Source organism: Sciurus vulgaris (genome assembly GCF_902686455.1).
Source record: "Sciurus vulgaris genome assembly, chromosome: 10".
Taxonomy (NCBI): Eukaryota; Metazoa; Chordata; class Mammalia; order Rodentia; family Sciuridae; genus Sciurus; species Sciurus vulgaris.
The window spans coordinates 86,200,826-86,224,338 of NC_136470.1; the positions used below are offsets into that span (position 1 = coordinate 86,200,826).

The following is a 23,513-nucleotide window of genomic DNA, read 5'->3' on the forward strand; positions in this document are numbered from 1 at the left end:
TGTGTTGTAATGAAAGCATTGATAGAGTAAGGCACTACTGTATTAGCACTCTTTTATTTGACTTATGTGAGAATGCAACAGAATACCTTGTCATTTTGCACTCAAGAGCAAGCTGGATTAGGACTAGGAGAGCTCCCATTCAGATGCACCCAGCATCTTTGCCTACTCAGTACTTACTGTTGGGCGTTTCTCTGTACCATGTACTATGCTAGATTCTAGGGAAGATGCAAAGACAAGACTGAGGGATTAAAAGTCTCTGGGATGGTAGGAGAAGGGGCTGGGGACAAACAAGAAGTGTGCAGTCTGTGGTAAAGAAAGGTGCACCAGAACAGGAAGTGGGAATTATGGATGGTTGTCCAGGCCCTGCCTCCACTTCACTGTGATGACAAGTCCTGCTATTCTCTGAATGCTGTCAGTCAAATGAGGGTTTGGACCAGATGAATGCAAATCTCCCTGCAGAGAAAGATTCTATAATCCTTAGGAGCCAGCAAGTATGATTGCAAATTCTCAGAAAGGTACAAATTCAGCAACCCCAAACTCTCCTTCACACTGGCTGTCCCTAAATCTGCATTCTTAATCAATTCTGATGGAATGGTTTCTGTATTTCCTGCAAGAACTGTTTCTGCTTTGCTTGCTAACTTTTCTCTCTCTCTCTCTCTCTCTCTCTCTCTTCTTTCTCTTTTTCTCTTCCTCTCTCTGCTTCCTTTCTGTGCGTCTCCTGGTCCCACTTTGACTTCACCATGGTGACAGAAAGCGAGATCGATTTGGAGAGCGAACCTGAGTCAGAGCAAGTGACAGAGTGAATGACAAGAACCCCACACAGTGCAGACATCCAGGAATGGATCACTCACAAAGACCCCCGGGTCCCAGAGCTGCTCCACCCCTCCCCCACCCACCAACACTCCACTGCCCATTTCAGTGTGGATTAGGATGGAGGCTGAGAGCAGCCACACAGCCCCAGCAGTGAAGCTGCTGCGCATATGAGAATAAATTGGTCACGGTTCAAAATTACTCCAGAAAATGATGAAAAGACAGTGAACTTTTTTTTTTTTTTTTTTTTTTTTAGGATGTATAGGTGGATTGTGTTTTTCTCAAAGGAAAAATTCCTTCCGTTCTAGAAACACAAGACTTAATACCCAATCATGTGGCCCGTGGTCAGCCAGATCAAAGTGGGCACTGGTTTCTAGTCTGGTCCACATTTCAAGTTCAAATAGGCCAGAATTCCAGTTACTTTATGACATTAAACTTTTTATCTATTGTTACTTTTTTAACCATGAGTAGGTAAAATGAATAATAACTCATAATGGTACACATTTTGAGAATCTGGATATTTTCTCATTCACAGAAGTATCCCTTCCACCCATACTTCATACAGCACTGAAATTCCATCATTAGAGGTACTTTCCCCTGGGGATTACAAGTTATGTGTTTCCTAAAATCCACTGATAACTTCAAAACACAGGAATTGCTCATGAAGCAATGGTCCTCAGCTCTGGGACCACAGATATCACTAGGTCATAAACAGTGATGAAGAAAGGGCTGAGGATCCGCAGCCTGGACAGGTCTGGACACAAATATCATTAAAGGGTGCTAATGCATTAGAGGGTGGCTACCCAATAAATTTTAAGATTAAGTGGCCACTTGGTGAATACAGAACCCTCCAAGTGTGGACATTGAACAATCTGGAGGCTGGGGTATCATCCTAGGGTAGAGACATGCCTGAAAGAGGAGATAGGCTGGCTACGAAAGACAAGTGCTAGATGAATGAATGCTCATGAACTCACAAAGTATTAACAGACTTCATACTCAGTGTAATAGAATCACAATTTAAGAGGAAGAGTTGATATGTACCCAAATAATCGCAAAATCAGAGAACATAAGCTCAAGCCATCAGAGAGCGATGGATAAAGAATTCCAGAACAAGATAGCTGCCCTATCCAGTTAGAAGGATTTAAAAAGGCTTTCAAGAAGAAGTAGCGTTCGACCACAGGGTGCATCCCAGGCAGCAGGGTGGCACAAGCGAGCCATGGAAGGGGAGGCAGCATGGGAGAAAGCAGAAGTGGTGACACTGGAAGGTGGGTGCACTGAGGGAGGGAAGAAGTTGAGGCTGGGACGGGGGCTGGAGCCTCATCCCTGGACTGAGTGCCAGGGTGAGCTAATTATGTGAAGTTCCCAGGAAGTCCCCAGGTTGTGGTAAAGATGCTCAGAAGTATCTGCAGGCCAAGAAAGGTGTATCTGGAGGAAAATAAACAGCAGCAAGAGATGACAGTGGAGACAGGATGTAGGGTAATGTCACCCACGCCAGAGAACGGTGAGCAAGGAAATGGGAGAGAGAAGTGTGTTTTGATTCCAGGGTGTGGAATTGGTCAGAGAAAGACTCAAGGGGACTCTTTGTAAAGCAAAGATGGACCAACTGAGGATGCAGGATCTGACACCTGCTGGTTGTGCCAGGCAGAGTTCCTCAGGGACCTTGTGAGGAGAAGTTGCCTCGCGGTCCCAGAGACATGGCTTGTGACCTATCATTGTACACCTAGGAAGAAAAGTGTGCCCTTTCATCACTCACTAGCTGACATGACCCTCTCTTTTCCAATGTTTGTGGCCCCCTCTCTCTGGTTGTAGGATCAGTTCTATCAGTGGGCAGAGCTGCTTCTCTGGAGTGAAGTGAAAGTAGCCCCTCTACCCAGAAAATATCTCCCCACCAGCACCAGCCACACAAGCCCAAGGATAGCCCTAGAATTCCTCCCCTAGGAGCCAGGTAGTTAGGTCTTGATGATGCTGTAAGGAATTGCCAGAAAGTTAAGGGAGACAAGAGTGATCTCAACATCTAGGTACCTGTCAATGGCACTTCCTAAAGAGGAGGGAAAGTTCACTTTGAGCCTCAGCAAAAAAATAAATTTAAAACTATTTGTGATTTTAAATAATAAATATTACTACCTCTTATTATCCTGGTGTTAACCTTCACACATTTATCTCACAAACTATAACAACGTTTCTACTTTTGGGTGATCAAAAGAAAGTAGAAATGATTTGTCCAAGGGGACTGGAGGCCATTTTTTTGTTCTTTATTTGCCCCCTTGTGGATAAGAAGGACACCCATTTATTCTCTTCCTTCATCCCTTTCCTCAAACCTGGAATCATACATATTTTAAGTTAGATAACGCCCTAGTCAACTTTAAAAGATGAATATGAAGCCCTGAAGTTAAAATCACAAAGTCTGACTAGCTCCACTCTGTTCCCCAAGGTGAACAGGTGATATTTAGGAGGAGGTAGAACTTTGGAAATTTCAGCAGGATTCTGGAAATATTGATAAAAAATTTTTACTACTCTCCAGTTAGTATCCAACATAGGCCATTTAACTGGAAAACAATCCTGAGGGAGTATCAATACTATTTGCTAAAAGATCACTGACTTTAAGAGCTCATTCTCTGTCAGAGTGACTCTGACAGTCACTCACTGGGGTCACTTTAGAAGAGCCAAGTCTTCTCTCTGGGCTTATGGGCAAAACAAAAAAGATATTCTAGATTGCTCCCATCAAACTCCTGCTACACCAGACTCCTTTCCAACTGTAAAACTCTATGATTCCTCTAGGCTTCTTCAACTTTGGCATGGTTTGTTATGCCAAATATGAAGATTTCCTAAGAAATTAGCAGCATTGTTTAAAGGAGTCCCCTGAGAAGATGTTGATGAATTGGGTTCTCAGCCTCTGATGTGGCCATGAAGAGATGCCCTGAATCTGAGCTGACTCATGCTGAGCTTCTTCAGTGCCAGCAAATCCTCTAAGACCTGGCAGGACTCATGAACTCCCCAAAGACCATCTCTGAGAAGCAGGCATCTTTGGTCACGTCCTATACTTGTGACTACAACCAGCCCCAATATCCAGCCACCAAAAACTGGAGAAAATTGGAGACCAAGATTTGATTCACCCCGACCCTCTCCTGCTTTCTGTGGCCAAGCAAGATGCCTCTAGAAAGCCAGCAGGGTGGGGCTGTGTACTGATGCAGGAACTGGGTTTTTTATTTGTTTGGTTGTGTGTGTGTGTGTGTGTGTGTGTGTGTGTGTGTGTGTACCAAGCTCCAATATGAGCACATTAACTGATCTTAGTCAGCCTGTGGTTGGGACTGGAAGAATGGAAGATTATTTGGATCAGGTCAGCCAGAATTTTCAAACTGAGCATGGGCTTCGTGCTCGGGCAAAATTAGCAGAAAGAATTTCACAATAGAACTGGAAGTCAAGGAAAGAGGTTATAGTAGGAAAAAGACGGGTCGCCTTAAATCTCAGCAGACTTGTCTCTGCCCTGAAATTGACACCAGAGCAGGTGAGTTGATTATAGAGTAATGTCATGATGGAAAGACCCCAAAAGTCGGGGTGCTGAGAGCTGCAGAGTTTGAACCCTATACAATTCTAGGGGCATCTTTGACTATAACTTTGCTCTCTGGAGTTGTGCTCATTGCATAACCTGCACATCTGTATAAGACAAATCCAACAGATGGGACCAAGAGGAAGAGCAAAAGATTGTTAAGGGGTCTCCCTTCTTCTCTCTCAGTTGTAGACTGCGGAGCCCCAACAGAGCTGGAACATGGACTGGTCACCTTTTTCACAAGGAACAACCTCACCACATACAAATCTGAGATCAGATACTCCTGCCAGCAGCCCTATTACAAGATGCTTCACAACATCACAGGTGAGCCCTCCATACTAAACTCTCCCTACTCCCATCTCACCCTCTCTGGGCCTTAGGGCAGGTTGGGAGATGAAACAGCTCTATAAGAAGGTTCTCATAGGTATGGAGTGCCTCACAATGCAAAAATTGTCCTCTCACACATCACCTCATCTGGTTCTCATGTGTGAACTCCTGTAATTGTGTTCATTTAAAGATGCAGAGAGTGAGTCTCAGGACCAACACCCCACCCTTTTTTCTTCTTCTCATTTTAAATCTAGCCCCAATTTTACCAATGAATAGATCTTGTTGGTGAAGCATGAAGGAGTCATGTAGAATACAACAAAGGGAAGATATGAGAACCTAAAGAAAGCCTGAGCAAAGTGAATTGCTTCAGGTTGCCTGAGGCTGAGCTGAAGTTTCCAGAAAATGGCCAGCATTGCTACTTCAGCCAGTCTCTGCCTTGGTTTCAGGCTGAGTATAACATGTGACCAAACCAGAGCCATTTGGCAGGCCTGGTAGGAATCTTCTTTCAAAGGCCTATTCCTATACTATGCACAGGGTCCAGGTGGAGTGGGGAATGAGGAGCAGATCCATCTGTCTCACCAGGTATCCCTGGTGCATGCCCTGACCAAGACTCCAACACAGTTGTAGGTGTCCCAGTCCAGTCATCATCCACACCACCTGAGGGGCTCCTGACTGCCCCAGAGGTCTGGCAGAAACACAACAGGCAAAGGCTGAAGGGCCAGCAGTGGCCAATCCACTGGTCACAGTGAAGGTTTGGGAAGAACTGGAAAGAGAATTACGTGGAGCTGTATCCCACCTCACCCTAGAGTGAGTCTTCGAGTCACCCTAACACCCTTGCGCATTTCACAGTCCTAGCAGAAAAGAGAACCTCTCAGAGATTGAAAGGCCCATCTTCCCCACCTCTGTGGAAAATGAGCACTAAGAAAACTCTCCTAATTTCTCTATGTCTCCAAGCCTTCACTTTTCAACAAGGAATAGTGATATTGCTCACAGAGCTACTGTGAGACTCAAATGAGAAGGTGGACACAAATGTGGTTTACTAAAGAGTTTAAGCGCTGAGGGGCATGTGTGCTGCAGAGAGCTGTGTGAACCAAGGTCACTGTGACTAATGAGAAGGAGAAACCTGCCAAGGGATGGACAGCACAGGGCGAGGAGGAGAGCAGCCTCAAGCAGGCAGGAGTCAGACTGCACAGAGTGTTGGACACCCTGCTGAAGAGCGTGGTGTTTATTTTTGAGGACGGTGAGGATTCACTGGTAATTTTGAACTGTGGTTAGATTCCCATTTCAGAAAGATCCTGTGCGTTGCAAAGAGGACTGGCTCAGGGAGGCAATTTGAAAGAATTTTTGCAATAATCCACATTAGAGGAATTAAGAATCCAAACTTATTTTCCATGTGCTGATTGTCAATCATTTGCTTTCTCTTCTCCACCCTTTTTCACTCATCCAGGAATGTATACCTGCTCTGCTCAAGGGGTCTGGACAAATGAATTACTGGGAAGAAGCCTGCCCACCTGCCTTCCAGGTACCTTATCCTCCAAGTCTTCTGCCTTGAAGTCTCCCATTCAAAGCCCTAGGGTCAGGTGTCCTGGTTGTTAGCAGAGAGTTGAGAGGGAAGATGTTTTGATTTTTTTAAGAGATGTCTTCAGAAGGTTAAAGGTCAGAGAAGCTTAGTCTCACACCTCAAACTAACCAGCCTCTGTACTCAGCCTGGTGTGTTGTGCCTGGAGCCTCCTGGAGCCTTTCTGTCCAGTTCCACTCCATTCCCACCAGGCGTTTTCATCCAACACGAATTGTGTATGTGGCCCTGGTGTCGTGCCAGAGAAGAGAGCTGGCTCCCTGTCCTCAAGCACTCACCAGTCTCAAATAAGAAACAACTGTAGGACAGAATAAGAAGTTCTTAAAGAACAATACATGAAAGTCTTTTTGATTTCTGCCTTCCCTGTTTTATCTGCAGACCCCACTTTAAAATGGAAAGAGAATTTTGTGGCAATAGGAAGTGTCACTGTGCATATAGTTTTGGGGGATATTTTCTTTAGCATTAAAAGTATAGATGATTTGCATTTCAAGCAAAATGCATATTATTTAAATAAACTTTAGAAAATTATAGCCCCAAAATGCACATGGTAGGGATAAAAGGATAACTCACAAAAATTAAATTTAATATTTATTACACAGTAATTTATACATTTTTAATTTTTAAAAAAAATCAAGAATAGCAGTAATTAAGTGATACATCGTTCCAGACAGCATTAAAGAACATTGAAAATTAATTGTAGTTCCTGATTCCATATGCACATTTGCATGAACAGCAGGAGTTCTGGAGTATGCTGAAGCCAGGAGTAGCTTTTGTTTTTCCCTGATTTACAAAGCTGGGTACACTAAGAGTATTATGTAAATGGCACACATTCACCCTGTAGGCTTCTAGATGTTAGGTTAGATGTTAAAAAGGAAGGCACAGGAGTTCTCTGCCATTGATCCCATGAAATGAAGACCATGTCAGCATTCGAGAGTCAGTTCTCAGCCATCACAGGTGCAATGGCATCCCAGAGAAGGACAAATTGACTACACTTGGTTATAGGCATGAAATGGAGAGGTGAGGACCGAAAAGAAGACTTCACGTAAGAGGTCTTTATGCCCAAGAAAGAACCTGTGAAGAGGGGAATAAGAAAGGTCATCATGGTCGCATTCCACTGATCCCACTCACCTCAGTTTGGCTTGGCCATGAACATACCCAAGGACTCCAGGTGGCGAAGCCTCAAAGAAGAGAATAGTGGAGTTGTGGCAAACTGGTGGTTCAGTTTTCTCTTTTGCTAAAAGACTAACGTCAGACAAAGAAAACTAGGGGTGATTTCATCCTGGGAGGCCATGTTGCAACAGCTAGAAAGGAAATGCACTGGGCTAGGAGTCAGAGGCCTGGGGCCACTCATGTGCTGCTGCTTCCTAACTATAATCCTTAGTGAGTAATCTCACCTCTCTAGGACTGGGATTCCACACCTCAGAAGTAAGGGAGCCACACATTCTGCCAGATTCACCACATTATATGACTCGGAATGATTATCCCTCTTTATGTTTAACACAAAGCATCTAGGATACAATGAGTCATGGAATTTTTTTTTAACATCTAGAGTTTGGCAGAACTATGATGTACCATTGGACCAGGCCAGAAATTTCCAAATTCTTTCCTCCCAAAATACTGAAATGGAACTGTGATGCAAACCAGGAGGGAGAAGGCCATTTTACCTAGCATCGTATTTCTTTCATGGGGACTGCTAAGCAAATATGAGTTGCCCCTTTGTTTCACAAATAAAACTTAGAAAAGTAAGGATCAGAATGGTATAATGATTTGTGCAAGGTTACCTCCAGAGAATGAGGAGCAGAACTGGAGGATGAACTTGAGACTTTTGATGTCAACACAAGCAATGTTGATTCCTCTTTGAGTCAGTCATTTTTATGCCATCCTCATACACTCAGAGTCCTAGAGTATCAGCTTTTTATTTAAGGGCCCTTCTTCAGTACCTACTGTCTTAAATAGTCCAAATCTGGCTTTAGCACAGCTGAAGCTATACCTCTGTCCCAGAAAAGACAGGAAGGAGAATGGCAACAGCCAAAAAGACCCTACTTCAGCTGGGTGCAGTGGCATGCCCTGTAGTTCCAGCTACCCACAGGTTCAAGGCAGAAGTATTGTTTGAGCCCAGTAGTCTGGGGCCAGCCTGGATAACATGGCAAGACTCCATCTAAAAAATAAAAACCCAAAACCAAAAATGACCCCACTTCAATGAGCTCTCCCAAAGAATTGTGTCATTCAACCTCATGAAAAGACAAGAGCATATCAAAAAGAAAAAAGAAGCTGGAATCAGGAGAAATGGGTTCCACTTCTTTCTCTACCAATAATGATTTTGAGTAAATTACTTGCCTTTTCTAACCCTCTATTCTCCATCTGTAAATTAGCTATCCTCTGAGGTTGCTCTGATTCTGATCTTCTTTGACCTGTGGTATGCCACCAGGACCTTCTTTGGAGGAAGATACCATTCAGTGCTGGCCATGGGCTTTGTAGTGACCATGAATTGAGTCACAGAAGTGTGCCTTAACAGATAAGGGCCTTTCAGCACTAAAAGAATAGACCTGCCTTGAGATGTCACCTTGTACACTGCTGCTTCCAATAGGAGGCTAGCCCTCAACTTTGAAGGCCAGGTCACAGAGAGTTACAAGGTCCCATCCACATCTGACCTGGAGTGAATGGCAGGGTGCTCCACCATCAAACAAGATGCATCAGGAAGAGCATCCAAAGAACATTAGGTTGTTGAAAACCTTCCCTCTTAAAGTTGCAAAGAAAACTCAAATGTCCCTTGGTCTCTAAAGGATTGTTGAGCGTATCCAGGACCAAGGAGTATAGCCTGGCCATTTGTAACCAGAAGGAGACCTCCACACACCAGGCCTACCTCCCAGATACAAGCACCCTGCCCATGTGTGCTTGTTCTTAGCCAGTGGGAGGGCTGGTACTGAAGACCCTCTGCTCCTGAGCCAGGGGCATTTGGCTGCAGGAGGCCGGTGGTGCATGTGCATGCTCTGCTCGGGGTGCAACTCAGTGGAATGAAGTTTGCTCAGACCTTTCTCCTTCCCTTGAAGGTACTACAGGGCTCCTGGGTGCAATGATGTGTGGTCCTAAACAGGGCCCATGCATCATTGCTTGTGGATTATGCCACTTTTCCCCTACATATTATGTCCTGAGACTTAACCACAGGCATTAATGGGTCCTTTGTCAGAAAAGAAAAGATTTGTGAGTTCAGTCTAGGGTCTTAATGTGTAGCACTGTCTTAAGAATCCAGTTAAGACCCTGCTACTCAATTTGATAATCATGTCATCTTGGGATAGTCTCTTAACCTCTCTTCAGTCATAAAAACTGGGGGTTGTAAGGGAAAATCAAATAAAAATCAAAGAAATTTGGAATTTAAAAATCCTTGGAGATCATCTTGACGGACTATTTAATTTGGCAAATCAAAAACTAAAATTAAGAGAGGAAAAGTTCTGACTCAAAATCACATGGAAAATAGAAAAACTAGGTCAAGTCTCCAAGTATGTTGGTACCCAGTCCAGAAACTGCTGTAGCCTGCTAGATTGTCTTTTATGTTCCTTCCATTTCTCTGTGCTCATGAACATGGAGAGAAAACCTCCAGAAGTTCTCTGAGTTCCCATAGTATGAACAACTTCTGGGAACCACTGGGTTGCCATCTTCATGGGAAATGGGTCATCCTATAGAGATCTAGACACAAACTGTCTTAGGACAGAGCTCTCCCAGATTAGCATGACTCAGATACGTTAGGGTCCCATGGTGGCATAATCCACAAGGGGTGAGATGTGAATTTCTCTTAGTGGCTCTTTTCAAATGGTTGTCTTAACCAGTCTCTGTCTCTTGTCCCTACTCCCTCCTTCTCCTTACAGTGTGTGGTCAGCCCTCACGCTCACTGCCAAATCTGGTCAAGCGAATCATTGGAGGCCGGAATGCTGAGCCTGGCCTCTTTCCATGGCAGGCCCTAATAGTGGTGGAGGATACCTCAAGGGTGCCAAATGACAAGTGGTTCGGGAGTGGAGCACTACTCTCTGAGTCCTGGATTCTCACAGCAGCTCATGTGCTGCGCTCACAGCGCAGAGACAACACCGTGATTCCGGTCTCCAAGGAGCATGTCACTGTCTACCTGGGCCTGCATGATGTTCGGGACAAATCAGGAGCTGTCAACAGCTCAGCTTCCAGAGTGGTACTCCACCCAGACTTCAACATCCAGAACTACAATCATGACATAGCTCTGGTGCAGCTGCAGGAGCCCGTGCCCCTGGGACCCCACGTCATGCCTATCTGCCTGCCAAGGCCTGAGCCCGAAGGCCCAGCTCCCCACGTGCTGGGCCTGGTGGCCGGCTGGGGCATCTCCAATCCCAATGTGACAGTGGATGAGATCATCAGCAGTGGCACGCGAACCTTGTCAGATGTCCTGCAGTATGTCAAGTTACCAGTGGTGCCACACGCTGAGTGCAAAGCCAGCTATGAGTCCCGCTCAGGCAACTACAGCGTCACAGAGAACATGTTCTGTGCTGGCTACTATGAGGGTGGCAAGGACACATGCCTTGGAGATAGTGGTGGGGCCTTTGTCATCCTTGATGACTTGAGCCAGCACTGGGTGGCCCAAGGCCTTGTGTCCTGGGGGGGCCCTGAAGAATGTGGTAGCAAGCAAGTATATGGAGTCTACACAAAGGTCTCCAACTATGTGGACTGGGTGTGGGAGCAAATGGGCTCCCCACAGGGTTTGGGAGAGCTCCAGGTGGAGCGGTGAGCTGACTTACTTCCTCAGGGTCTGTCTACCCGCCCCAGCTCAAGTGAGGCTACACCACACACCTCCGGCAGCACACTCCATGTTACTTACCAGACCAAATAGAATGGAATACACTGACCTAGTGGGGCACTCATCCTCCTAAGACAGCCCCCAGGACCCTGAGAGGCAGCAGTGTGGTGTGTAAGGAAAAGGTTCTAGGCAAGAGACTAGGGTCCATGACCATGGCCAATTCCATTGCCCTCACTGATCTTCACTCTCTCCAGTAATACAACAGGGGAAGCTGAACCAGAAGACCAATCTAGCACTCCTCTCTGAGCAAGCTTTATGCCAGTGGCCTTTATTCACTCCTAATCATATATCAAATCCATTGGCCCACTGTTGGTGTATGTGAGCTTGATTATTAGGAAATGACTCCTTGCATTGAACTTAACTCTGCATTCATATATTGACCCAGCTCTGCACTCTGGGCCTATATCAAATCTAGTCCCTCCTCTAGGAGAAAACCATTCAGGTTTGGGGGACAGATATCAGAGCCTGAGGGGCCTTTTTGTATAATAACTTGGAGCACTTTTGCTCCTAGGGTTCCTGTCCAAACTTCTTGCAGTTCAAACATTCCCCTTTAAAGAAATGTCAAAGGACAAAGAGAAAACTGGTGACTAGGGAGGACAATAGCAGGGGGACTTTCCCCAAGCTTCTAAAATTCCTACTTTTGGCACAGGACAGCATCTGGGCCCATATGCCACTCTTGAATACCAGCTGACACCACAAGCTATCAATACCTATCACTCCAGACAAGCATGAAGTAACCTTCCAGCCCTGAAATGGGTCATCTGAAAAGACTATGAGCCCCAAGCACAAATGTGGAGACTTGGCTGTTACTTGGGAAAAGAGAAGATGCACACTGCATCCCACTGAGCTTCTGGACAGGAAAAAAAGAAGAAAGGGTGAACTCAGGACTCCAGGAGTCACCCACATCCTGCTCTATAACCATGGGACCTGAGCTTAGCAGAGATTCCACCCAGCAGGACATTCAGAGGGATCCAGTCCTTTGTTTTCCAGGGACCAGAGGTCAAGGGAAGCAGAGACTCATTTGTGACAGGGGAGAGACATGAATCCTGGGTTCTATCCCCATCTCTGTCCCCAACTGGCTATATAACCTTTGATAAATCATATTCCTTTGAGCCTCAGTTTCCCTAACTGTAAAAGGAAGTCATAGAGCCTCTTAGGTTCTTTCCATCTCTTACATTCAGCACTTCTCTGATTACCAGCAGTCTCCCCCGGCTGTCACAGGCTGATTGTTCATTCCTCCTTCTCAGAGCTCTTTTTCCCGGGAATCTTCATCAGACAAATGCAACCAGAGAACAATTGGGAAATGTCCACTTTTCCCATAGTTCATTGAAACACACTCCCATACCTAGGAATGGTGCATGTAGAGGATGCTATATTTTGTATATTTAATGTCATATGCTTTGCAACTCTGTAAGGGGGCCTCTGCACTCTGTCTCAGCGGTCAGGGGTCCGAAGTGGAAATAAACCCTCTGTGGATAACCAATAACCTTAGTTTGGGAGTTTTGTTATTTGTTGAAGTGTGACCATTTGTTTGACTTTCTAAATTGGCCCCCTCATTAAGCCAAAATCTGCATCTGGGAGTCACCCAAGAAGGTGTCGAAGAGAGGACTTTGTTTTTACTATGTTCCCTTCTCAGAGGCTGAACACTCTTCCATTTAAGTGCCTGTCATTTGAATCCTTGACTTCAAAGAGTTCACGCTAGCACCCGAGAAAAAGTTATGTTTATTTACGTCTTAAACAAGAAAAAGGAGTTGGATGTCGTAAGAGAAATTGCTATTTAAGTATCATGGGAACTTAATTAAAGGAGTGTGTAATTTCATACAGCTAGAGGGGATCAGAATGGCTTTGCAGAGACTTCAAAGATGCATTTGGAGATGGGGGGGAAGGAGCAGAGTGAACACAGTTATCAAAACAGGAAAGCAGGCCATGATTGGAGTGGAAGCAGTAGGCACTGGGAGAGATGAAAGAATCTAAAAACTGTCCTCTCACTCTGTCCTGTAAGAAGGGACTTTCTAAGTTTGGAGTACATCAGAATTATAGGGGCGGGTGCTTGTTAGGAATGCAGATTCCCGGGTCTCACCCACTGGAAATTGAGAATCTGGCAGGTCTGAGAGCAGGCAGTGTGATGGGGAAAGTGGAGGGAAGGAGACTGAGCTAGAGTGAGTGGTTGGGAAGCTACTGAGACTGGCAAGAGATGGGGAGAACCCACCAGACCAAGGGACCGTGACAGTGCAGACATGGGACTGGAAGTTTAAATCCGTTTAAGTGTTTTTAGCAGCAGAAGTTGACTTAGGCATCTCTTGAGGTTGTGCAAGCTTGGGGGTACAGGGGGCCATGCAAATCAACCTGAGAGTGAGGGCTCTTCAGGGTACATATGCATGGCTTGCCATTGTTCTGAGCTTGTATCATGCTTTCACTGTTTGATATCATGCTTTTTACACTATTGAGAACTAAAAGAATCCTAAATTAGACTTCATGCTTTGTATGTTGCTAGTTTCAAGGGCTGTCAGATCTTGTGTTCTATTACATTTCTGATTTTTGTTTCCTTCTAGATATGTGGACTTTATGTTGTGCCATACTAGACACTGAGGTGCTATGGAGAACACGCTGGGACATGGAGTGGGATAGATGTGTTGGTCTGCCTCTCCTAGTGATTTAACACCAGCTTAGGGACTGAGTGGAGATGTGAGTTGAAGAAAAGAGAGGTCACAGAAATGTGGTGGGTACAGACATTAACAGAAGTCTGGATAACAAGCAGAGAAGTTTCATGAAGGCTGGTGGCCAGGGCTTAGCATCTCTAACTTTGAAGAGGTTAAGTAGGCAGTAAAGATCAGTGAATTCCAGAGAAGAGGGCAGATTTCAAGACACTGAGATGAAATTCATTAGCATGTAGGTGGACTGTGGCACAGAGGCAGAGGGTGTCACCTACTGGAAAGGTGCAGAAAGGAAAAAGGAACCAAGGGCTGAACAAGGCAGATACAAGCGTGGAGATCATAAAGAGATGCCCCAAGGAAGAAATAGACCAAAAGAAAGGACACCATAAAAGGAGGAAGGTAGAAAGGAGAAGAGAGAGAGAGGAAAAGAAAAAAAAAAGAGGGGTCCAAAATAAGAAGATTGTTTCAGAAGCCAGGGACAGGAAATTGTCAAGAAGGATGAAGAACTCAGTGGCATTGAAGGGCCAGGCAAAGGCCTTGGGATGGACGTTCCCCAGCACAGGCCCAGTCTCAATGGTCATCTCAGGAAGGATAGAGAGCAACCTCCAGTTGCATTATGTCTCTCTCCTGCTGTCCCTCCACCGGGGGTATCTCACTCCTCTGTTCCTCCAGCCTTTTCACTGGGTCTGAGAAGAGCCTTTAACACTTTCCTGAGAAGCAGGAAACTGTCCATGCATCCTTCTCAATTACATACAAAGTTATGCACTCAGCCCTCCAGGTTTTGGTTCCTTACAGCCTATGCAACTTTTTGTTTGTTTGTTTGTTTATTCTTACCACAATGCCTAACTCTGCAAATGGAAGTCTGTTTCTAGACTTTGGTTCTTGCTTTGCTCTTTCAAAGGCAAAAGCCTATCCATTCTTCCCCAACTGTAATGGGTGTCCCAGCTTCAATGGCTGGGGAACCACGGGACAAGGAGAATTCACTCCCAGGAGTGAAGAATACATCAAATCAAATTTCAGCAGTAACCTCTCATATCTCCACATATCACTGCTGAAGTTTCATTTATGGTCCCAGGGCCAGCCATGAGTATAGGCCTATTAAATAGTCAAATGACTGCTTTATTTTTAAGTTTGTGTAGTATATGGCACTTTCTTCTTCTAAATTCAGCTCCAAAGGAGAGGGAAGACTGGGTGTCCACCCCTCTGTGCAGAAGCTTGACTATGGGAAGGAGAAGAGAGACTGTGAAATGAAAGAGAAGAAAGAAAACAGAAGTTGGTTTTTAGGATGAAAATGCTTGACTGTGTTTTAGAGGCATAGGAGAAGCAGAAATGGAAAACACAGAAGCTGGGCCAGGTCCCCAGGAGATCCAGAGCACAAGATTGGTTAGGAAGAGAAGAAAGTTGACAGGAGGAGGACACAGGGAGGAGGATGGCCAAGGAACTCCCACCCAATGGACTCCTGAGCATCTGGTAGGAATGGGAACAGGACATTAGTGTGGGGCAGCTGAACCTGGGCACAGAGAATGATGCTGGGAGATGCTGGAGATTCAGTCAAGGTTGCAGCCTATTCATCTGTGATTTTTGTCAGGTTGTGTTGCACATGGATGTTTGTGAATTCAAGTCAGTGGAAGATAGGGGATGGAGCAGGCAGATACTCATTGTGGGGGCTTCAACCTCACAGGTTTCTCTGAGAAGAGGCCCCTGCAGTTGGAGCATGAAGTTTCTTTACAAGTCAGGACTTTCATTTCTAAATGACAGAAACACAACATAAATGGCATAAGAAGAAAAAGAGAGAGCATATAGTTTTCCATAATAAGAAGTTTCTTCAAATGGTCTCGATATGGTTAGTTCAAAGGGTTCAAACATTGGGAGACAATCTCTCTCTTCTCCCCTTGTTTCCAGTCCCACTTTCCTCCAGGTGAATAGCATTACTTTCAGCGGATTCTCCATGAAGTGATCACTGGCAGGTGTGGGCTTATGGCCAACAGCCAGCAATCCACCATAGAAAATGACTTTCTCTTTTTGTAGTATGTTTAGCAAAATTTTCAAGCTAGGCTTTCATTGGCCAAGGTCACATCCCATCTCTGCAACTACTGTGATCAGGGGATCCAGGGCTTTGATTAGTCACAATTCTTCTCCCTGAAACCAGAGATGAGGTCAGTACAACTCAGGCTACATAGGCCAAGAATGGACTCTGAAGAAAACTCATGGTCTATCATCAGAAGGGGCAATGGATATTGAGTCATCAAAAGTAACAGGTGTTCCTAACAGGGCGATCAGCTGGTAACCTGGTGATGGGCAAGATGGAGCCCAGAGTGTGATGTGTCCCTCCCTCCCTTGGCTGCAGTGTGTGGTCTGCCCAAGTTCTCCCGGAAGCTGTTGGCCAAGATCTTCAATGGACGCCCAGCCCAGAAGGGCACCACTCCCTGGATTGCCATGCTGTCTCATCCAAATGGGCAACCCTTCTGTGGGGGCACCCTTGTAGGTAAGGAGGAGTGGAAGGGGTGAAGGACCTAGGACAGGGTGACGGCTAAGGGACCTGATCTTCTTCCTGAAGGCCAACTAAGATCTCTTTGTTGAGAATTAATTACTGTGGTAGAAAGTCCTCTTAACAGGAACCAGCCAAACACCTCCTGAATCCTCCTTAGTCTCTGGCCCTAGAAGGGAATCAGACTATCAAACATGGATTACAATATAAGACACTTACCTTGGATCACAGGCAGTATATGACAGAGTTGTATGATTAGGAAGAACCAGGAAGCTCACCCTCAGAAAGTCAGGGAAGGTAGATTTATAAAAGCCTTGAATGCCACATTTAGAAATTTACAACAGATCCTGTGCACTGCTGCAGATTTATAAGCATGTTCTGGAAAGTTCTTTCTAGGGGCAATCTAGACTAAAAGGAGGGAGTCTAAAAGCCAGAAATTCAGTGTGGTAACTATTGCAATAGTGGAAAGATAAGTCATGAATCTCAAAGTAAGAAGTAAGGGTATGAGGGATGGAAATGAGGGTGGTGGATTACAAAGCACTGGAAGAGAAGATGGTCAGCTCTATAAAGGGTTGAATGTGGGTGGGAGTGAAAGCAAGGGTGGGGAAGGAGCAACTGGTGGCTTTCCCTGCTCAGTTTTGTCTGGATGTAGATGATCTCAGGTTCGTTCAGGTTCTTACCTCCAGGGATGGGTGAATTCACAAATGGGATATGTGAGCCCCCGCTTTAATTCCCATAAGAGCAAAGATGAATGATCTCACTCTATGGAGCCTTGATGAGACAGGAAGAGCAAGCAAATGTGTCAAAGAGAGGGAAGTAAGGCCAGCTGTGGCTGGGGGCCACCCAATGGGGAGCAGGGCTGGGAAGAAGACCGAGAAAGGGAGAAAAGGGAGAAAAGGGAGATAAACAGAGGGAGAGGGTCAGCAGTAGAGAAGATTAAGAGACAGAAAGATACAGAGGACATAGGAGAGACCTAGGAAATAAGAGAAAGGAGACTGGGGAGTGAATAAGAGAAATTAAAAGCCTCAATACAAGAAGAGGACAGACTGGTAGGATGTGAGATACCCAAGGGAGAGGAGAAATCATGAAAGAAGAAAGGGAGGGTAGACCCCCACATGCAGAGACAGAAGAGAGGAGAGCTGGTGAGGAAGAGTGACAGGCCAGCTGAAGCCAGGCAAGGCTGCTTGTCAGATATTCCCGATTTTGTTAATTTTGTTAGAAGGCAAGTAAAAGAAATGGATTATGTGACCGCTGTTCTAAACTTAAGTTGGTTTTTTAAAACCTCAAGTGTTTAAATCAACAGTGTTCTTGAATTTATTCCCTACAACTCATGTGTGAGAGTTGTTTGAAGTTCACTTCTCTACCCTCAGCCAAGAGCTCCCTCACACTTCACTCCCCCCAGAGCTCTCCCCGTCTAGAATCTCTTTCCTCTGTTCTTCAGTCTTATGGAGGGAGTGAGAGGCAGAAGAGGGCAGAGGAGCCCAGAAGGGAGTTGAAGGACAAAGCACAGTCTCGATGCCCACACAGAGGCTGGGCAGAGGGACTGGCAGAGCTGGAGAGCGAGGCCATGCAGACTGGTCAGTGCAAAATGCTGGTCTCATCAAAATAGCCTGGAGTCCCAGTTTGAGGCAGGCTCCCTTAACCTGGGCACATTAGCCAAATTTACGTGCCTGCAAACTCAACCCAGCAGCTCCTGACCATGGACAGCAGACAAGAATTAGAGGGGAAAAAGGGTGGCCTTGGGGAGCTCTATTTAGAACCAGGGGCCAGAGCACATAGCTGCTTCTGAGAGGAGAGGGGAGCCTGCAGTCTGCTCCAGAAAAGCACCTCTGCCCTTGACCTTGAACTCTACCCTAATAACCCTGACCCTGACCCCTCTTTCTGCTTGACTCATCCTGAGTATGCTGAGTTCAGCTACTTACGGGCTTGTCATCTGTCCCACTCAGAGGATAGCCTGGCCTATATTAAACAAAGGTCAGAAATATGTCTGTCCAGAGTAAGAAGATAGTTGAGACATAAGAAATACATTAAGCTGAACACCAGGAGACCCAGGGCCACTAACATTGCTGGTGACCCTGACCACACTGTTCTCTTCCAGGTCTCAGGGTCCATGACTGTAAAGGGGAGGCTTTGGTCTAAACAGTGGTTCTCACCCTGTTGTAGCAGAATACCCTGAAGGAACCTTTAAACCATGTCTGCACCTGGGCCCCCCCTCATAACTTTAATGGATGCAGAACCAAGTACCAAATCATTTTCTGTTCTGATTCCCCTGGTAATTTCAGTGTGAAACCATGCTGCTAGCTCCCGACCATTCTATTCAGACTTTAATGAGCACAGGAATTATTTGGGGATCTTGCTAAAGTATAAGCTCTGATTTGGTAGATTGGAGGTGGGCCCTGAGATTTTTCAACTCGAAGGAGTTCCCAGGTGAGGCTGATGCTGCTGGTCCAGGGACCACACTTTGAGAAGTAAGGCCAGAGAGGCAGCCAGTGGACACAGGCTTGTTGTGGGCCCACTTTGGGCTGGTCAGCACTCACCCCCATCATAGGTTTAAGGGAACCCTGAAATTCTTTTTAAACCATTCAATCCTGGCCTGAGTTGAGACAGAGAGTTGAAATCAGGTTTTACACCTTATCTTCCAATTAGTATCAAGTCATCATCTGACTTGAGACCGTGAGATGCAATGGAGAAGGGTGTGGCCTTTACAAGGTCTGGAGGGGTGCCCTGGAAAAGTCTTCAGTCCATCAACTCAAGACAATGGGAGGCAGGACAGGGTTGTGTAGGACATGGCAGATGTGTGTTCTGTTCTCCAGGCTCCAGCTGGATTGTGACTGCTGCTCACTGCCTCCACCAGGTGCTGGATTCAGAGGACTTGACCCTGGATGACTCATACTTGCTCAACCCTTCTGACTTTCAAATTATTTTGGGTGAGTGAGGAGTAAACCAGTAGTGGTTCTTGGAATGGGGTTCTGCTCCTGACATTCTTCAAGGCTTTCCTTTATAACACCGATACCTGATTCAATTCAGGTATTTATTGATTCAATTAAAATTGAGCTACCTGCACTCTACCAGGGTTGAAAGACATGGTGTCATTAAAACCTAGCTCCTGCCTACAAGGAGCTACAGAATAACAAAGGAACAACACACAAGCGCAGGGCCTTCTAATCCAACGTAGGAAGCCATCCATTCAGAAGGAGACGGACAGGTGAAGTGCCATGGGAGTTCATAAGGGGAAGATTTCTAACCAAAGTGTCTGAGAGGCTTCATGGAGGAGGCAGTGCATGACCCAGGCACTGAGAAGTAGTGATACTGGACTGTGGCAAGAGGTATAAGAAAAGTTTACTAAGGCAATGGGATCAGCTCATGAAGACAGAGGTGAGAATCCAGGAGTATGTGAGGAGTGGTGGGTGACGCAGGACGGCTGGGTAAAGGTGGGTGAAGAGCAGGGGAAGGGTCCAAGCTGGAAGCAGGTGCTGGATGGGACCAGATGTGAGAGGGAGCAAGGTGGGACCTTATCCTCCATTACCCTCATGCCTCACGTGTCCTCTTGCACAGGCAAGCACTGGAGGCTCCGGTCGGATGAAAACGAACAGCATCTTGGTGTCAAAAACATCATCCTCCATCCCCTGTATAACCCCAACACATTTGAGAATGATGTGGCTCTGGTGGAGCTGCTGGAAAGCCCAATGCTGAATGACTTCGTGATGCCCCTATGTCTGCCTGAGGAGCCCTCGCAGGAAGGTACCTTCCCCAGACCCTGATCCCGCCTCGCAGGGTTGCCGGGATCTTAGCAGGGAGTTCTCTAGTCTTGGGGAGGCTCTAGTGCCAACTGAGTCAGCAGTTGGTGTCTGCATATTCCCCTGGCTGCCTGGCCTGAAACAGCTAAGTCAGGACTGGTTTGGAGGTAGTACAGGTAGTAGTGGGCACATAGTGGACAGGAAGGCCTGCAGATCCAGATAGGAAGCCAGAACCCAGACTAGTGATTGCTACAGAATTTATTATAGGGTATTGACAGAATAAATAATAAGGTAAAGCTGACTATCAACAGAAAGAAACTTCCACCTCTAGGTCTGGGGGGGAAAAAAAAGAAGAGGCTAGAATTATAGAATCTAGAGGCTTGGAAAGGGGTCCTTTGGAACTAGAACATGGACTTCTACAGAAGAAGCTGATGTGTTAAGGAAAGAAGCTGAAACCAATTGCCACCACTAGAGTGAGAAACCATTAAGCAAATCCTCCAATTTCCCTGAAAATGCCCCTATTTTCAGGACACCGGTCAGTCATTTCAGGGTCTCACTCCTAGCAAAGCAGAGCATAGATGGGTAAGTCTGAAGCCGAGGGACAATAGCTTAATAACCAGCACAGAGTCGATCCCATCGCTGTCATCTCCTAGTTGGGTGATCTTAAGGAAGATGCTTAGCCCCTTGCATTCAAACTGCAGACAATATCCCTTGGGGTGTTTGTGATATTTAAATAGATAATATAAATGAGACAACATAAATCCAAAATAGAGTAAGAGGCCAGCTCATGCTGGTTGATTTCCTTTTCATTCTAAATTCAGTGGTACCACTCCATAATTCACTCCATTAGCTCAAAGGCATAAAAAATTTTGCCAAGATAGAATCTGAGATGTAGTTAGGGGAAGTCAGCTGACAGGAAAGGCACAGGTTCAGCTGACTTTAACTAACTGGGTGTCATGCACTTACCAGGTGCCAGTTACTTTGTATCCCTTTGCTTACTACTCATGAAAGTCTTGCAAGCTGGTGTTATAGCCCCATTTTATAAGTGAGAAAACTGGGACTCAGCAAACTAAAGTAATTCTTCCAATATACAGTTTATAAGAAGCAGATCCAAGGCTAGTGTCCAGGTTTTCTGACTTTAAGCCCAGTACCATTTTCAGTATCCAGACTTTCTCAAGATTACAGTTGCTCTGTGAGCATTCAATCCCTTTCCACATTGCCCCCAGATTTGCCAATTTCATAGCTTCTAGAATGTCAGAACTAGAAAATATTTAGAGAATGGCGGGTCTAGTTTCCTCATCTTATGGATAAGGAGGCTGAGGCTTAGGAGAGAAGAGCAGAGAAGTCTTCCTAAAGGTAGCATAGCATATTGCTGGCTAGGCTAGGCTTTTTATTTCTTCACAATCATTTATTGAGCACCTACTATGTGCCAACATTATAATGGAGGAACTTCGGGTTGTGTAGAGGGAAAGGAGAAGGGGGAGGGACAGCGGTAGGAAAGATGGTGGAATGAAAGACATGACCCTATGTACATGCATGATTTCACAGATGGTGTGAATTTACATGGTGCACAACCATAGAAACAAAAAGTTGTATCCATTTGTGTACAATGAATCAAAATGCAGTCTGTAAAAATAAAAAATTAAATTAAAAGAAATAAGAGGCTAGGGGATACAATAGTGAACAAGACAGATGAGATTACTGCTCTCACAGAGCCTAGGTTCCATGCTAGTTGCAGGTGGAAGAAAATAGACAAACAAATCAATCAGGTGACATATCATAGAAACAAACATCCCCTCTTCTGTCACAGATCACCTCCAACCCAGCAGCCTTTCCCATCTTCCTCTCCACCTTGCTGCCTTTCTCTAAATAGCAAACTCCGCCCTTCCTCTATAGGCAGAGGGGAATCAAACTGCAAGATGCAGCCCTCTGAACACCCCGCAGACAGCCACCTTGTCCTGACAGTGTCTCCTCTCTTCCAGGAACCATGGTCATCGTCAGCGGTTGGGGGAAGCAGTTCTTGAAGAAGTTCCCAGAGACCCTGATGGAGGTGAAGTTCAATCCATATCCTACAAACAGTGACATCTTGGCCCTCCCTGGCCTTTGTGCTCCACATGTGTCCTTGGGATTTGGAGACTTGGGCAGGCTGGTGAAAGAGATGCCAGAAGCCCAGGTTCCCCTCCAAAGTTCAGAAACCTCTATTTGTTCACTCTGCCGGTTGTGAACTCTAGCCTTCAAACACTGTTCAATGACCTTGGTAGCTTATTAAAGCCTCAGATTATGGAAATTCTCCAAGAAAACAACAGGTTTGGACACCCCAAAGGTTCAGGATTCATCTCTACATCATGAGGACTACATGCCAATTTAGCCAAGAATGGGACAGGCTCTTGAGAACCACAGTCCTTGCAGAACTAAACCTCACTATTGAATTTAGTCACACTCCTGTCATTTTAGAAAAGTATACTGAAGTAGACATAGAGAGCCAAGCAATGGCTGCACATCCTGGTTCCTACTCATTTATTGAATTATGTGAAAAAGTCATTTTACCTCTTTAGGCCATAACATATAATTTCAAACTGCCAAGTTCATGTGCAACACTAGTGACCTCTGAGAACTGCCTGGCTCTAACATCTCTGACTTCTGTGACACGGCTAGCTTCTAAACCCATACGTTGTTTTAACACACTTTAAACTTCTATATCTGCAACAACCAGTCATCCCTTCATTCCTGAACTCCCAGGTATTTACTTAGTGTCTCCTGTATAGCAGCTCTTAGGTGTGCTGGGTGGAAGGCAGGTAAAAGGACAGATCTGGTTCCCAGGCTCCTTGGGCTTACAGTCAAGTGGGTCCAGCAGAAAGTACTTATGGGTGTGATGAAGGCAATGACAGAGAAGACCAGGATGCTCTGGAACGTATAACAGAGGATCCGATCTTGCCTTGGGGATTGAGGAAGACTTCCCGAAGGACGTGACACTTAAGTGATGCTCAAAGATGAGCAGAGGTTTATCAGGTACTTGACAGTTTACTGTGGACATGCCCTCACACATGGCTTCCTCTTCCCACTTACCCAGGCAAGGCCCTGCCCAGAAGAATCTGAATGGCCTCTGGATCTCTCTTATTTGTTTATCTGTTTGTTTATTTATTTACTTATTTATTTATACAGGGGATTAAACTCAGGGGCACTCAACCACTGAGCCACATCCCCAGCCCTATTTTGTATTTTATTTAGAGACAGGATCTCCCTGAGTTGCTTAGTGCCTCACTGTTGCTGAGGCTGGCTTTGAACTCTCAATCCTCCTGTCTCAGCCTCCCAAGCCGCTGGGATTACAGGCGTGCATCACTGTGCACAGCTCTGGTTTCCTCTTAACAAGGACCAACAGAAGGTATATGTTGGAGCACATGGTCCATTCAGTTCTTGGCCTGACTGAGTGAGACTCATGTTTCCCCTTTTTAGTTCAGATATTTATTCCAATATTTACCCCATGCTGAATCAAGAATGACGGTGATCACGATATCTTGCTTTTATGTATCCATTTATCACCCTGGTTTTCAAAAATTA

At 45.5% G+C, this 23,513-nt stretch overlaps 1 protein-coding gene across 3 annotated transcripts in view; it reads left to right on the forward strand.

The window, feature by feature from the left end:
- The window catches only part of MASP1 (MBL associated serine protease 1), a 67,801-nt gene that overhangs the window by 40,259 nt on the left and 4,029 nt on the right, over positions 1–23,513 (forward strand). Inside the window, exons 9-14 of one of the 3 annotated variants that reach the window (XM_079101469.1) lie at positions 4,544–4,681; positions 6,132–6,206; positions 16,078–16,215; positions 19,032–19,145; positions 19,774–19,959; positions 21,938–22,005. In XM_079101469.1, the coding sequence (XP_078957595.1) occupies positions 4,544–4,681; positions 6,132–6,206; positions 16,078–16,215; positions 19,032–19,145; positions 19,774–19,959; positions 21,938–22,005 (719 nt within the window). Of the gene's footprint in view, positions 1–750; positions 3,498–4,543; positions 4,682–6,131; positions 6,207–10,123; positions 12,568–16,077; positions 16,216–19,031; positions 19,146–19,773; positions 19,960–21,937; positions 22,006–23,513 lie in introns of those variants that run through there. The other 2 variants (XM_079101468.1, XM_079101470.1) reach the window with 2 other exon arrangements.